This window comes from Zootoca vivipara, chromosome 7 (genome assembly GCF_963506605.1).
Source record: "Zootoca vivipara chromosome 7, rZooViv1.1, whole genome shotgun sequence".
Classification (NCBI taxonomy): domain Eukaryota; kingdom Metazoa; phylum Chordata; class Lepidosauria; order Squamata; family Lacertidae; genus Zootoca; species Zootoca vivipara.
Window position 1 is genome coordinate 49293099 of NC_083282.1, and position 15163 is coordinate 49308261.

At 44.2% G+C, this 15163-nt stretch overlaps 1 protein-coding gene across 2 annotated transcripts in view; it reads right to left on the bottom strand.

Moving 5' to 3' along the window:
• CACNA1S (calcium voltage-gated channel subunit alpha1 S) overlaps positions 1 to 8337 on the bottom strand; it is a 65461-nt gene extending 57124 nt beyond the window's left edge. For both annotated transcript variants that reach the window (XM_060277002.1, XM_035122301.2), the window contains exons 1-2: positions 7986 to 8337; positions 207 to 312 (exon numbers count right to left, since the gene is read on the bottom strand). In XM_060277002.1, the coding sequence (XP_060132985.1) occupies positions 207 to 312; positions 7986 to 8149 (270 nt within the window). In that variant the 5' untranslated portion in view covers positions 8150 to 8337. The remainder of the gene's footprint in view (positions 1 to 206; positions 313 to 7985) is intronic.
• Positions 8338 to 15163: the final 6826 nt, after the last annotated feature.

The following is a 15163-nucleotide window of genomic DNA, read 5'->3' on the forward strand; positions in this document are numbered from 1 at the left end:
ACAGTAGCTTGAGGTTTGAGATTTTGTACATTAAATATTAGGGACCGAGGGGTGTGTGTGTGATCTTTCTAATGCTGCCTGTCTGAGCAATTACTATGAAGGTAGCTTGGAGCATCAGACACTGTGAATAAGTAATGGTTGGAGACAGGGAGTGAAGCACTCCAACAGAACAATAGCGACCAGAAATAATAAGAGGAATTTCTTACCAGTCTTGTATTCGCTTTGTTGGTGTCGTCTTCAGGCATGGGCACGTAGATCGCCAGTGCAATGCAATTGGCAAAAATGGTCAGCAGGATTATGGTCTCAAAAGGCCTGTGGATGCTTGCTAAAGAAAATCTGGTCACTTAATATTGCAGCATGAACCAGAATAGTTAAAAACCATTCATGTTAATAACAAATATTAATTAATGAGGATTGGGAAAGGCCATCGCAGATGAGAAGACTGAGGCAGAAGATGGTAAGAAGGAATGATCCTTATGGTGCTGGTCTTAATAATTATTTTATGTAAAATCTCATCTCTTTCTGGTCCTTAAATATATACCCTTTAAAATTACACATCATGTTGTCCCACTAAGTTCCAGGTGCCTTAGAACACCAAGCATGTCAGATATCATAGAATGCAACCACAGGTGTGCTGGAATCTTAGGGTACTAGTAAGGCAATGTTTTGTAAAAATATTTTCCCAGTTCTGCCAAAAAGAAGCAACATCACAAAATAAGGGATGGGAGGGAAATTCAATTCAGTTAACATTTAAAGGTGAACCTACCTAATATACACTCTCTGAAATAATATGTGAAATGAACCACAACCATCCTTTGAAATTCACAGTTCTTTGAAATTAGCCATGCAATTCTACAGCCAAGTAATGTGTACAAAAATCCATGTACTAGGGCAAAATAGGCACCAAAAAATGCATATATTAGTGAAAATAACAAAATCTGTATTTTGTATGCAAAATGGTGTACATAAATGTGCATATTAGGAGAAATTTGCATTCAAATGCAGGTGGTTTTTTGCAAACTGATGCAAAAGTGTGGAGAACTGAAAAATAAGAAAACTGAGAAACTGGGAGAAACCAAAATGGATAGAATCATCCATATCTAGCCATGATTGATTATTTTCTGGTTGCAGTACAGTTTACAAGGTGCCCAGAGTAGTTCTGAGGGCATGTAAGGTTGCTGGAAATGTGTATTAAATGTCACTTGCTGCAAGCTTTCCCTCTCTCTGCCTCTCTCTCTCTGCCTCTCTGCCTCTCTGCCTCTCTGCCTCTCTCTCTCTCTCTCTCTCTCTCTCTCTCTCTCTGTGTGTGTGTGTGTGTGTGTCTTCTTCCCTGTTTGCGGTGATTGATCCCTTGACCTTCCCAATGAGGAAATGTTGCTTCTCCCTCCCCTATACTCCAGAGGCATAAGAACCCACTTAATCCTCTCACCTTCAAAGTTACACTAGTCCCAGCATGTGTACAATAGGGTAGGTACAAAAGGCAGCTAACGGAACAAACCCAGTCTTCAATGCCATGAGTGAGCGTGGGAAGGTGAGGCTTGGTGGTTGAAGTAGAACAACAAGGGATTCTTGGAAATCAACCTGCATGTATTTAAAATGTTATTGGGCAGAACACTTGCAGTACACATAAGGTTTATTGGATATTTATTCCCCTTTGTGAGTAAAGCAGTATGTAAACTAGGAATGGGCAAAGCATCCAAGGGGAATTCTACTGCAAAATGTACAGTATATCCCTTTTCCAGGGCCATGGATTTCTTTAAAAAAACACCACCCAGACTGTCAGATTTTATCTGCTCCCATCTGTGCTGCTACATCTTTCCCTCTTCAAGAACAAACAGGCAATAGAAGCCTTTGTGCATAATGCACATTACATTATGGGTTCTGGAGTGCTGACTTTTGGTTTTATTCATCTTCTTTCACCATGGCACGAACCACAATGGGACTGAATCACTGCTTTACAGATTGACTATAGTCCTGTATGAACTGTAAACAACATGATGCAGTGTGACTGTGGGACAAACTCTATGTGGTATGCAATGCTATGTAAAAAGGTCCCTGCACTTTGTGAGCTTCCCATTGACTGAGCTGCCACATGTGGGGAAGAGAAACAACATGCATATATGTCAGTTGTTCAAATTTATTGAGCTTTACCAGGGCGGGAGAAGGAGGGTGAAAACAGTAGGGCAGCTGGACTTTGGAGTTGCTGTCTAGGGCCCCGCAGGTCAGGGGAGCTCCAAGTGGCAACCCAAAAAGCAGCAAAGGATGCAGTCAACAGGAAACAGGATGTCAGCACCTAGGCTAACGTGGGGGCAGTTGGCAAGGCATGTACAGATGCTGCATCTATATGTATATCCTTTTCTACTGCAAAATGGTCCTTGTTCCCAAGTAAACATGTTTAGCATCCGAGGAGCAGAAGCAAACACCATTTTATTCCCACAGTCACATTGGTAAGGTAAAGGTAAAGGGACCCCTGACCATTAGGTCCAGTCGTGACCGACTCTGGGGTTGCGCGCTCATCTCGCATTATTGGCCGAGGGAGCCGGCGTACAGCTTCCAGGTCATGTGGCCAGCATGACAAAGCCGCTTCTGGCAAACCAGAGCAGCACATGGAAACGCCGTTTACCTTCCCGCTGTAGCGGTTCCTGTTTATCTACTTGCATTTTGACGTGCTTTTGAACTGCTAGGTTGGCAGGAGCTGGGACCAAGCAACGGGAGCTCACCCTGTCACAGGGATTCGAACCGCCGACCTTCTGATCAGCAAGCCCTAGGCTCAGTGATTTAACCCACAGCATCACCTGGGTCCCAGTCACATTGGTAGTATGCTTTAATTTACAGTGGTACCTCAGTTTAAGTACACAATTGGTTGTGGAAGTCTGTACTTAACCTGAAGCGGACTTAACCTGAAGTGAACTTTCCCATTGAAAGTAATGGAGAGTGGATTAATCCATTCCAGACGGGTCCGCGGAGTACTTAAACTGAAAGTACTCAAACCGAAGCGTACGTAAACCGAGGTATGACTGTAGTTTTTAAAATGAAAAACTGTACACGCTCAGAGCATTTATCCCAGGGGTCAGCAAACTTTTTCAGCAGGGGGCCGGTCCACTGTCCCTCAGACCTTGTGGGGGGCTAGACTATATTTCTTTGGTTGGGGGGGGGGGGAATGAACAAATTCCTATGCCCCACAAATAACCCAGAGGTACATTTTAAATAAAAGGACACATTCTACTCATGTAAAAACACGCTGATTCTCGGACCGTCCGCGGGATGGATTTAGGAGGCGATTGGGCGGGATCCGGCCCCCGGGCCTTAGTTTGCCTACCCATGATTTATCTTTTCCCCTCCTTGCCAGGTCTGGAAAACTGTTGTTTGTTTGTTCCTTTAACATATCAGAAACACAGAAGCAGTCATAAAGATGGAATGGTGGTGTGGGAATAGCAGCCCCTCCAAGTGTCCTAATTTTCCAGGGACACCCCTGATTTAGAGAAGCTATTCTGGTTTCTGATTTGATCCCGGAATGTTCCACTTTTCCTTATTTTCCTATTTTCACTGGAGAAATGTTGGAGGGTATGCAGTTATCCGCCCCCCGAGCCGTCTGAAGGCAATCCTGAATAGGGAAGTTTTTGTAATGTTTCATGTTTTATTATGTTTTTATATATGTTGGAAGCTGCCCAGAGTGGTTGGAGCAACCCAATAAGATGAGCGGGGTATAAATAGCGAAATTATCATTACGGAATGGGACGTCCCTATTTTCATCCGACAAATGTTGGAGGGTGTGGATTAGAAGGTGAATTTTAACTGTGTGCTTCACATCTGAAGCAATATGTAGGACCACCTAAAGCCCCTCCCCACTCCCAAGAAGACCATTATACCCAGGATCTGAAATTACCAAGCTGGACCGCTGAAAGGAGACAACTATGGTGGCTGTAATGACAAGAAACTGCCGTGCATCAGCTGTTAAGGCTGCAATCATAAGGTGGTGGTGAAATATGAAAGCAGTTCAACCACTTTATCCTATGCTCTGCCAGCAGAGTGGAAGCATGGGACTGGGGAACATAGCTGCCAAGTTTTCGCTTTTCTCGCGAGGAAGCCTATTCAGCATAAGGGAAAATCCCTGTAAAAAAGGGATAACTTGGCAGCTATGCTGGGGAATCCTCCGTCCACTTCTGGGCTTTAATTTGAAAACAAAAACCCAAACTTTACTGGACACACTAGGAGGGAAAAGGGAGGTAGAGATTAACTCATGTTCAGGAGTGTGACAACATTTCCCCCCAATTTGAAGACTTGTTTGGGAACTGGGGTGGCCCTGGAAAAGGCATATATATTTTGCAGTAGAATTCTCCTTTGATGCTTTGCCCATTCCTAGTTTACATACAGAGGGCCTTCTCAGTAGTGGTGCCCGCCCTGTGGAACGCCCTCCCGTCAGATGTCAAGGAAATAAGCAACTATCTGACTTTTAGAAGACATCTGAAGGCAGCCCTGTATTGGGAAGTTTTTGATGCCTGGTGTTATATTGTGCTTTTAATTCTGTTGGGAGCCACCCAGAGTGGCTGGGGAAACCTAGTCTGATGGGCGGGGTATAAATGTTTGTTTGTTTGTTTGTTTGTTTGTATCCTCTACATCCGAACTGCTGATCGGCACACTCTTTGGGGCCCAACACCCTTTGGGGCCCAACAGACATTGAGGTCTGATGGAAGATCCGGCAGCCGCAGGGAGAGAGGATCCAACATCAGAATTCTGTCTCCAGCATTAGAGTAGCAGGCCCAATCTATCCCATGGCCCTGGGGCACCCTTACAGGTGCCATAGCATTATACCGTAAGTGTTTGGGGGGTCTACAACAACAACAGCAACAACAACAACCTTGCATTCAGGCTTCAGCAGAGATGACGAGCAGGGAGATGCTTTACTTAATAGGTACACTTTAGATAAGCATATTTAAAATGTTTTGTGGGTGTATCGTGCAACTTGTCATTGATGCAATAATGGCGCATTAGTAGTGGGTTTATACGGGACTATCCACAGATAATTCTGCTTTATTAGTTGTTCTGAAGTGCTTCCCCACTGTTATCACATCATTTCTATCTGGTGGGGCACTCTTGCACTATGGAGCAACAAAAGGGACCGAAAAACAGCAACAAACCTGGAATATTTGTGGTATAAAAGCTACATGATTTCCGCAGGAAATTATGGGACCTTGGAAATGAAGCAGTATGGCCACCCTGAAACATTTGTAGGCATAAACAGTATTGAAAGTAGAATTGTGTATAGTCGCAACACACACACACACACACACACACACACAATACCATTGCGAGCACAATAAATGCTCAAGAATGGGCAATAAAAAGGATGGTGGTGGGGAGACTCTCCATATGCAGCAGTTGGGCATACTATATTATATGACTCTTCTACTGCAGCTGCTATTTTGATTCTGAAGAATCAAATGATCTTTAGCACTAGGAGTATGAATTGTGTTATAAGATAAAGCATGCGGTAATGGTCACAGCGGACACCATGTTTTCATAGCCACAGAAGCTATTATTACATAAGGATGAGCGGGAAATAGAAGCAATCATCTATCCAAGGAAAGAAACAATGATACTACCTGGAGAATCCCTGAAAACTAAAGAAAAAAGGGTCCACTATGTATTGCCATTAATTATTACGTAGTAGAGTTCAGCATATGCAGTAGAGGTTAGTCTACTCCTACGTTCTTGGGTTTGGATGTTTTGTGGTTATAATTAAAAGGTTCAGCACCACACAAAATGGAGCTTAGAGAAAGGAAAAGAAAGAAAGAGAGAGTGAGAAAGAAGGGGAGAGCACAGGAAGCTGCCTTATACAGACTATTGCTTCATCTAGCTCAGTACACCAACACTGACTGGCAGTGGCTCTCCAGTACAGTCGTACCTTGGTTGACGAACAGCTTAGTTGCCGAGTGTTTCGGCTCTCAAATGATTGAAAACTGGAAGTGAGTGTTCCAGTTTCTGAATTATTTTCAGAAGCCGAACGTCCAGCGTGGCTTCCAATTGGCTGCAGGAAGCTCCTGCAGCCAATCAGTAGCTGCGCCTTGGTTTTCAAATGGTTCTGGGAGTCAAACGAACTCCCGGAACGCATTCTGTTCGTCAACCAAGCTCTCTCCCAGGCCTACATGCAGATGCCAGAGCCAGGGATGTTCTGCATGCAAATGAGATGTTCTCCTATGGAGCTATGTCCCATCCCCATTGTGCAACAGCATACACTTTAACACAAGAAGAAATACAAACTTCTGTTGTGCTAAGTGAACAAATGGTTTGTAGGAGGGAATGCAGAGAGAGAGAGAGAGAGAGAGAAACTTCTATTCCTTGGCAAAGCAACAATGAAATATGAAACACCAAAATAAACATTTCCATGCAACCAGAAAGCATATTTCTACTGTAGAAGTGCTCGATTTGATTACAACAGACTTCCAGCCCCAAATTTTAACATGCTCAGAGTTTCATTTGCCAGGACCAAGGAATGTACTTAGGAGAAGGATCTAATTTTCAGAGAGGTGATGATGTACCAACCAAATAGGTAAAGATAGCAACTGAATATTATGTACAAACTCAGTACAATGTGCACGATACACAAACACATTTCAAGATGAGGTTAGCAATGGAGATGAGGCGTAACAACTGGTGGGTGGAAAGAGAAGAGCAGCTGTGGTGATGGAAGAGATGGAGATTTGAGTGTTGTGTGTACTCCGACATGTTAGAACATACTGATTCAATACAGGCATTTCAGAGCATCTTCCTGCATTGGCATTCCTACTACCTTGATCAAGCCCTTGCAAATGTCCACCCCCTTGTAAAAGTGTCCAAATCAGTGTCCTATTAACTTCATGCTTTTCTTACTACTAAAACTATTACCTAGCATTACACATTGGGCATGTACACACCATGTGATAATGCACATTTAGTGCTGGATGCAGTTGCTGTTCACACGACACTGTCCTCATGTCATCCTTGCCCACACTACTGATCTAAAGCACATTCTTGCAGGAATGGCTTCAATCTGCTTTATGCTGAGAATGCACTTCTCAAGTGCTTGCTTGCTGCCACCAGGTTAGTGATTTGTTCCTTAAAGCTAATCTTCATCACCCCAAGTTATAGTGTGTCACAGGCAGAGAGCAGGAGAGAATAAGCAACCACAAAGCAGAGATGCCTATGCCATTATCAAGATAGGGAAGAGAAGAGAAGAGAAGAGAAGAGAAGAGAAGAGAAGAGAAGAGAAGAGAAGAGAAGAGAAGAGAAGAGAAATCCTCACAAGGTTAATAGCCAGTCTGACTTGGGGAAAATTCTTTCCTAACATCAAATATATGAAGCTGTTAGATCCTCAGCCTGAAGCAAAACTAGCCTGTCCAGAAATGTCAGATACATTATCAATGGTCTTTGAGCGGAGGGCTTTCCTGCTTAACACTCATTGACTTCAGCTGTCGAAAACTTAAAGATACAAGATGGGGAGGGGAGGCTGTTCCTGAACTCATTGTACTCCAGTTGAGGATCCAGATGAAAGACCCACCATAAACCTCCCCATTTCCGTTTTGAAACCCATACAATTATTTGCATCCATGACTGTGTTAGATAAATGATTCCAGGACTATATTTCTAATGGTCAGGGACCAGGACTGTGTTAGTAGAAAAACTCCTGGTTTACACTCACAGACACACATCCACTTGGCAATACAGACCAGAACCAGTGCTTTCCCCCTTGAGTTCTTCCCTGCACCACCCCCACCGAGAGCCTCTCAGTGACAGAGATAAATGCCACGATCAGTTGCTTTCGAGCTCTTCTTAAGGCGGTCATAAAAAGTAACAGCTGCTAGGTAGAGCTTAGAGGTTTACAAGAGGGTTTCAGCGCTAGCAAATATCTCCCAGCCCTTCCTCCAGGTATCAGCAATCGCTCTCTAGGCATGGCTGCTGCTGGGCTCCAGCTTAGAGACAACCCCACCGCTTTCCTCAAAGGATACTTCCATTCCACAATGGCGATGCAGGCCTTGCGCACTGGGTTCTGGAGGGTGAGGCAGAATAGAGAGCGGAGAGGCCTGGGGGGAAGCTCCAGAACTGCTTTCTTGGCCTTTTCCTTCTGTTGCTTTTTCTTCTGGCTGTCGTCCTGGCCAGAAGTGGGCTCCATGGTGACCCTTCCCCCGCTAGTTGCCTACTCCGGCCAGGCTTGGCTTACTGGGCTCCCTCCTCTTCCTCTTCTTCTTCTTCTTCTTCTTCGCCCCACAGCCAAGCCCCCTTCCTTAGTCCAAGGGAGGCTGAAGCCCCCTCTGGGTCCCTTTTCGGCTCGGCGCAGTGTGGGCTGCGGCGGGGCTGGAAATTGCACTCCCACAGACACAAATACACTGAGCACGAGTTTAAAATTAGCCACCAGCCTGGCTCCCAGGGCTGTCAGATTTCCTGAGACAGCAAAAGTGTCCCAGCAGCTGTTCCTTCTTCATACTCAGCTCATGGCCATTTTTGAGCTGCCCAATCCAGGTCAGGGGAAAGGATGTTGGGGGGGGGGGGTCAGCAAATAGGCCTTGAACATCAACACTAGAGAAGGGAAGTTCTAATTCACGCCGATTCACCTCCCTTTCCAACAGCGCCCCCATGTTCTCTCAGCAGCAGCAGCAACAGCAGAAGCAGCAAATATTCCCTTTGGCATCTGCACAATGGCTGCAGATGGACCTTGCCAAGTGAAGTCATGGCAAACACATTCCCCACCCCATCCCCAAAAGTCAGAAGTTACTGATGTTGGTGTTCATGTCAGCGTGGGGGAAGTCATGTGATGACTGGCAGCCAGTGTGGCAAAATGCCACACAAGAACAACATGGTGCTTCATGAAGATTCACTGTGCTGATTCAGTTTCAGGCGGCCTGCGTGTCACTTCATATTTGAGTAAAGTGGACCGTTGCCTTCTAATAAAATCCAGGAGTCCCCAAACTCTCTTAAAACTATTTAAGGAGTAGTAGCGGCCTCTAAGGTAGTATAGGTGCGGCTCTATTGCTCTCACGGCTTCCCAACATAGTGGGTCCTAACTGCTTAGAGAGGCATGGCAAGTATGTGGCAACGGAGCCCAACCAACACTCCTGCTGCCACACACCACCTCTTGATAAGTCGACATGAAAATTTGTATGCATATTTGTGCTCATGTCTCTTAAGAAACATATTTTTTTGTACACAATTCAGCACAGTTATACACATTTTGGCAAGTAATTTCCTATAATATGATGCAATTTTGTGCATACATTCCACTAATATGCACCTTTCGGGGAACTGCATTGCAAAATTCAGGGAAATGCTAATTTCTAATGGAAGCTCTGTTTGGAAGGTTTTGGTAACGGTTCAGAAAGCACCAGGTAAGTAGATTCACATTATAATGTGTACCAGATGAATTTTCATCCCTACAATGATAGGGTTGTCACAAAGATGTACACTGAGAAACCTACAGGTCTAATATGTGAAGCAGCCCTGAGTCTGGCCTCCTGCTGGTGTCCTTCCTCTATCAACCCCAAAGAAAGGGGCATTTCTAGAAATGTGTATCTCTACCAGGAGAACCCCTGTCCTACCATTCCACAGTGCTGAACTGTTTTGGTGGCTTGGATATGAGTAGAAGTGGCTTCATTTTTAAAAGAAAATATCAAATCTTGTGCTGAGTTATTTGTAAAAGTCTGCAGAGCCTCCTCTTGCCCAGACTTATTGTTTGGATCTTGATGGCTGCTCCTCATAACTTCAAGGCTTCGGTCCAACGCTGTCTAGGAAACAAACCCATCCCCCCCATACTTTGCATTAATGATACATTTGGGCCTGACCTTCAACCCTGTGGAATGACCTTACAAATGATTTCATGAGGTGATTTTGGACCAGTGGCTTTTCTTGGCCTATCCTGCTTCATGGGGTGATTGAGAGGATAAGACTCTGAGCTCCTTAGAAATGGCTAAGACTAAGCGAAGGAGACCTAAATTCAACATAAGACCACTTGTCAGATTGCAATGAAACCTAGCTCCTTTGGGCACTGCAGGGCTGGTGTAAACAAGCTCTGCTTATATCTTGCCCAACGCAGCAATTGCTTATAGGTATGTTGTTGTTGTTGTTGTTGTTGTTGAGTCGTTTAGTCGTGTCCGACTCTTTGTGACCCCATGGACCAGAGCATGCCAGGCACTCCTGTCTTCCACTGCCTCCCGCAGTTTGGTCAGACTCACGTTGGTAGCTTTGAGAACACTGTCCAACCATCTCGTCCTCTGTCGACCCCTTCTCCTAGTGCCCTCAATCTTTCCCAGCATCAGGGTCTTTTCCAGGGAGTCTTCTCTTCTCATGAGGTGGCCAAAGTATTGGAGCCTCAGCTTCAGAATCTGTCCTTCCAGAGAGCACTCAGGGCTGATTTCCTTCAGAATGGATAGGTTTGATCTTCTTGCAGTCCATGGGACTCTCAAGAGTCTCCTCCAGCACCATAATTCAAAATCATCCAGCTCTCACTTCCATACATCACTACTGGGAAAACCGTAGCTTGAACTATACGGACCTTTGTCGGCAAGGTGATGTCTCTGCTTTTTAAGATGCTGTCTAGGTTTGTCATTGCTTTTCTCCCAAGAAGCAGGTGTCTTTTAATTTTGTGACTGCTGTCACCATCTGCAGTGATCATGGAACCCAAGAATATAAAATCTCTCACTGCTTACAGGTATAGGAATCCTTAATCCTTATTCCATGCAGAGCCCCTCAGCCTATGACAGCTCTTCCATTATTTTCAGTTGAGAGACCTAATCCACATCTCTCCCTCTCCGACATGTCAATCATCCATGAAATGCAGCAGCTTGCCAGCGTTTGCCATTGGTTAGTTTGGGAGTCTCTCTACATTATATATTTTCATCTGAGCCCAAAACACTGACATAGCTGGGGGCCCTTTTAAAATAGCGTGCATGTGGCTTTCTCAGCAAATAACTAAATAAGTACATCTGAACAAATAATGCAAAAACCTAAATAAAAGTTTCCTCTGATCAAAACGCCAAATATCCTCTTAGCTTTTAAGGAAGACAAAATACAGTCCTAGCTTGGAGCCTCTCATTCATATCCTCTCTTCTTGTCAAACGGTTCTATTGTTTTCACTGAGGACCTTAGGGAGAGCTTTGAAGCGCTTGGCAAAATTCCCGATGCTTGTAATGGGTTATAGATTACAGTTTATTTAAAAATAGCACCAAGATCGTATTCACTTTGGGACCAATAGCAATAGGGAAGCTCTTTAGCGCCTGATAGACACAGCCAAATAATAGTAACAATTATAACACCAATGTTATAGGGTCATGGATGTGTGCCCAACAGAGTCTTAATGCGCCTGTCGGTCACACAAATCAAACCTCACAGGCCCAAGCTTGTAGCTCTCTAGATGCTGTAGCATCACCTCTCCCATCACCCCTGACCATTGGCTGGAGCTGATAGGAGTTGCTGTCCAACAACATCAACAGGTTCTCCACTCCTTTCACCAGAGGTTTAAAACCTTTTTGAGTCCACAGCTCCTTTGACCAATTCCTTCTTTCTGCAGCTCCCCTGTGGGGAAATGCACTCTGAGCCCCAGAAGCCTGCTTGCCTGCCTGCCCAGTCTCCCACTTGTCTGACCATTCCCAACAGCAAGAGCTGATGGACAGGCTGGTTGGCCTCCCTCACCCACTTGCTTAGTTTCTCCAGCACCCCTTAGCTAGCCCCAGAGGCACCATTCACCTGGGGAGCTTGTAGCCAGGGATGCTGCAACAAACAGCCACGCAAACCTTTGGGAGGCAGGGACATGAGAGGGCATCTGAGGAGGGAGGGAGGGAGGGAGGGAGGGAGGGAGGGAGGGAGGGAGAGGCAGAGGCCTGCGGCATCCCTGACCACCATTCAAGGCACCCCAGGGTACCACGGCACACTGGTTGAAAACCACCGCCTTACATAATCTCACTTTTCATTGGAGGCCATTCTTGCATTCTTTACATGATGATTATATAATACATGTGTAAGAAGAAATGCAGTGTGTGCAATATTATAGACTGGACCTTTTGTTATAATCTATTAACATTATTTTGCAGTTTTTGTTGTGATGCCTCACATTTGGCATATAATCCAGTCTCTCCTTCTAAGTAAATCTAGGCTGTGCTGTCTTCTGACTCACCGATGATGACATAAACATTTATATATAGCTCTTTTGGAGTGTTCGGAGCACTTTATATGAATTAGCTCATTCATCTTCACAACTATCCTAAAATGAAAAAGGGTGAGTCCTATTATATGAATGTTGCTGGTGGGGCCTGAGCAAATGCTGACATGGCAAAGGCCAGCTAGTGATCTTGTGGCTGAGCTGGTTCACACTTCAAACCAATGCTTAACACAAACACATAAGGGTGCAGGTCTCCAGAAAAGAAACAGCATCCATTGAGTTGCCTCCCTCCTCCAAACAACGCACAATCACTAAACCCAAGAGCAGACCTTGGTTACGGCTCATTATTTGTCTGGAGTTAGGCACACCAGAAGTCTGGGTTTGGATGTCACACCAAGTCAAACCATGGATTAGCTCACACCAGCAATCCAGTGGGAGGATTAGGAGAGGAGTGCAACAGCCAATATCTCTTGCAGCTCATGCATTTGTTCAATTCTTTTTTTTTTAATATATTTTTTATTAAACGTTTTATCAACACACATCAAAGAAAAAATACAGAATACAAGAATACAAATACAAAAAAAGTATCAAAATACAAAAATACAAAAATCAAACAACATATAACAAAAAATATATATCATCTCCAATCCATTTTAATATTCATTGTCTTCAGGCTTCCCCAATTCCCTACTATCTGATTTTCATTTTTATAAACTTCTGTAGCAGTTTCTAAATCATCTTTCTTACCCATCATATAATCCCTTTAACACTTCGAAATTTCATCTTTATATCATCTACCAAAATTTCTCACTTTCAATCTTCTATTATTTCCCTATTGCCTTAACTTCTTTATTTTCCTGGATGTTCAAAGTCTAATTGTCAAATACATTCCCTATATATATTTTAAATTTCTTCCAATCTTTTAAAACTTTGTCATTTGTTTGGTCCCGGAGTCTTCCTGTCAATTCTGCCAATTCCATATAGTCCATCATTTTCATTTGCCATTCCTGCATCGAAGGCAATTCCTCTTTTTTCCAGTATTTTGCTATTAGGATCCTAGCAGCTGTGGTGGCATACATAAACAAATGAACATCATCCTTGGGAATTTCTTCCCCAACTATTCCAAGTAAAAAGGCTTCCGGTTTCTTCAAAAATGTGTTTTTAAAAATCTTTTTCAATTCATTATAAATCATTTCCCAGAAGCCTTTTATCTTAGGGCATGTCCACCACATATGGTAAAATGAGCCAGCATCCTGCTGTTCAATTCTGCTGGTGAATCAGCCCACCACAGAGAGCAAGACAGAACACTCTGCTGATCAGCAGAGGAGCACAGAGTCCAATCTTGCCAGGACTCCTCACTTACTAGTCACCTTATGTCACAAATATGTCAGATAGTGGGCAGGTGGGTAGCCCCACCCACCTATCAAAGATGGCCATGAGGTGTGGAGAGATAAAGTTCTGGCCCACCAGACCAAAACGTTCCCACACCTTGCTCTCTATGATATTTTATGCAGGGAACTGTCATCGCTTCATTTGCTCTTGGGCAGGCATGGATCTTGATGGTAGCCTGTATGTTGACTGTCCTTCCCTGTGATTTTTTCCCAGATATTCCCTGGTTCTGGGATTCCCCCCCCCCGCCTCCTTGCAAAGTCTAAAGGGAAGTGGCTTACTTGGCCCCTCTGCTAGCAGAAGATCTTGGAACAGAACCAGGAAGCCATGCTTTCTCTCACAGGGGTGCCTGAAGTAACCACACTGTACTGCACAGTGGTATGTGTTGTTGGGAACCATTTCGACATTGCTGAACTAACTAACCATGTGGGCAGCTTCCCAGCAAAGAGCCGCCTGCCCTCTGCCACACAGTCCTAAGAAGAAGGGAAGGGCTTTAGGCATCTTGAGAAGCTGCCAGCTGCATGAGGGACAGGATGGAAGAACCGGCAGCTGTTCCGTTCTGTCAGTCTTCGATGTGATTCGAGGCCAAAGCTCTATTGTAGAGGGATCAAACGAATGTTTAAAAAACTTCCAGTCTTTTCATATGTGAATTCATACTGCGGAATAGGGTATCCTGCAGAACATGACATTGGATCCTGCCCTTCAGACACCTTGCATTTTATACTAAGCAATAGGCATGGATCTCACTGGAACTTGTTTTCTAGGGAACTGGGAGCAGGGTTGTGTTTTTAGGACTGGAGGCACACCTCACTGCCACCGGATCTGCACTGTAAAATTTATGAGCTCATAATTTGAAGAAAATTTAAACTATCTCCGATTTATAGAACTGATAAAGGGGACCAAATGGCTCTTCAAATTCTTCCACAAGACTGGAGCGCCCACTTGAAATCTCCCTACAAATAAAGGCATCCAATCCAGACCACAATGTGTCACAAGAGAGGGAACATGGAACACAGCCAGCAGACAACATGCCCTCAATTGACTCAATCTTCAGAAGAGGTTGGGTAATTCTGGTGCCTTCCTCCCCAGGGCCATTTTCTATCAGGAGAGGTTTGTGGTTTTGCTGCTTTCTCATTTACTGTATGATTGAATAATACTGCAGATCCATTGGAAGGCCCTCCATTTTTTTTCCACGTGAGAAATGATGCAGAAAATGCAGGCCACGTTTCGCTGAAAGTACGGGCAAGTGGGCATTAACAATGGCACAGTTCTTGTAAAATGGTTAAACTAATAGGATGGTGGAATGATTTCTCAATCAACCTTTGCCAACCTGGTGCCCTCCAGATATTCTGGACTAAAACTCCCATCAGCCCCAGCAAGCTATAGCAGGATTATGGCGGGTGTGTGTGGAAAATTTAAACCATAGTCTCTGGAGACATCTGCTGGATTAATGGAACATAGCAATTGTCAGGTAAATTGTGGTAGTAATAATTGTGGTAATAATAATAATAATTTAGGCCTATGGTATGTTCCCACCCCTTACTTACCTTACTGTAATGTTACCCATATTTAAAATGAAATTGAAACCTGTGTTCTGGTGAACATTGACCATCAACTGCCAATATTGTCAATATTATATTGCTGAGCATA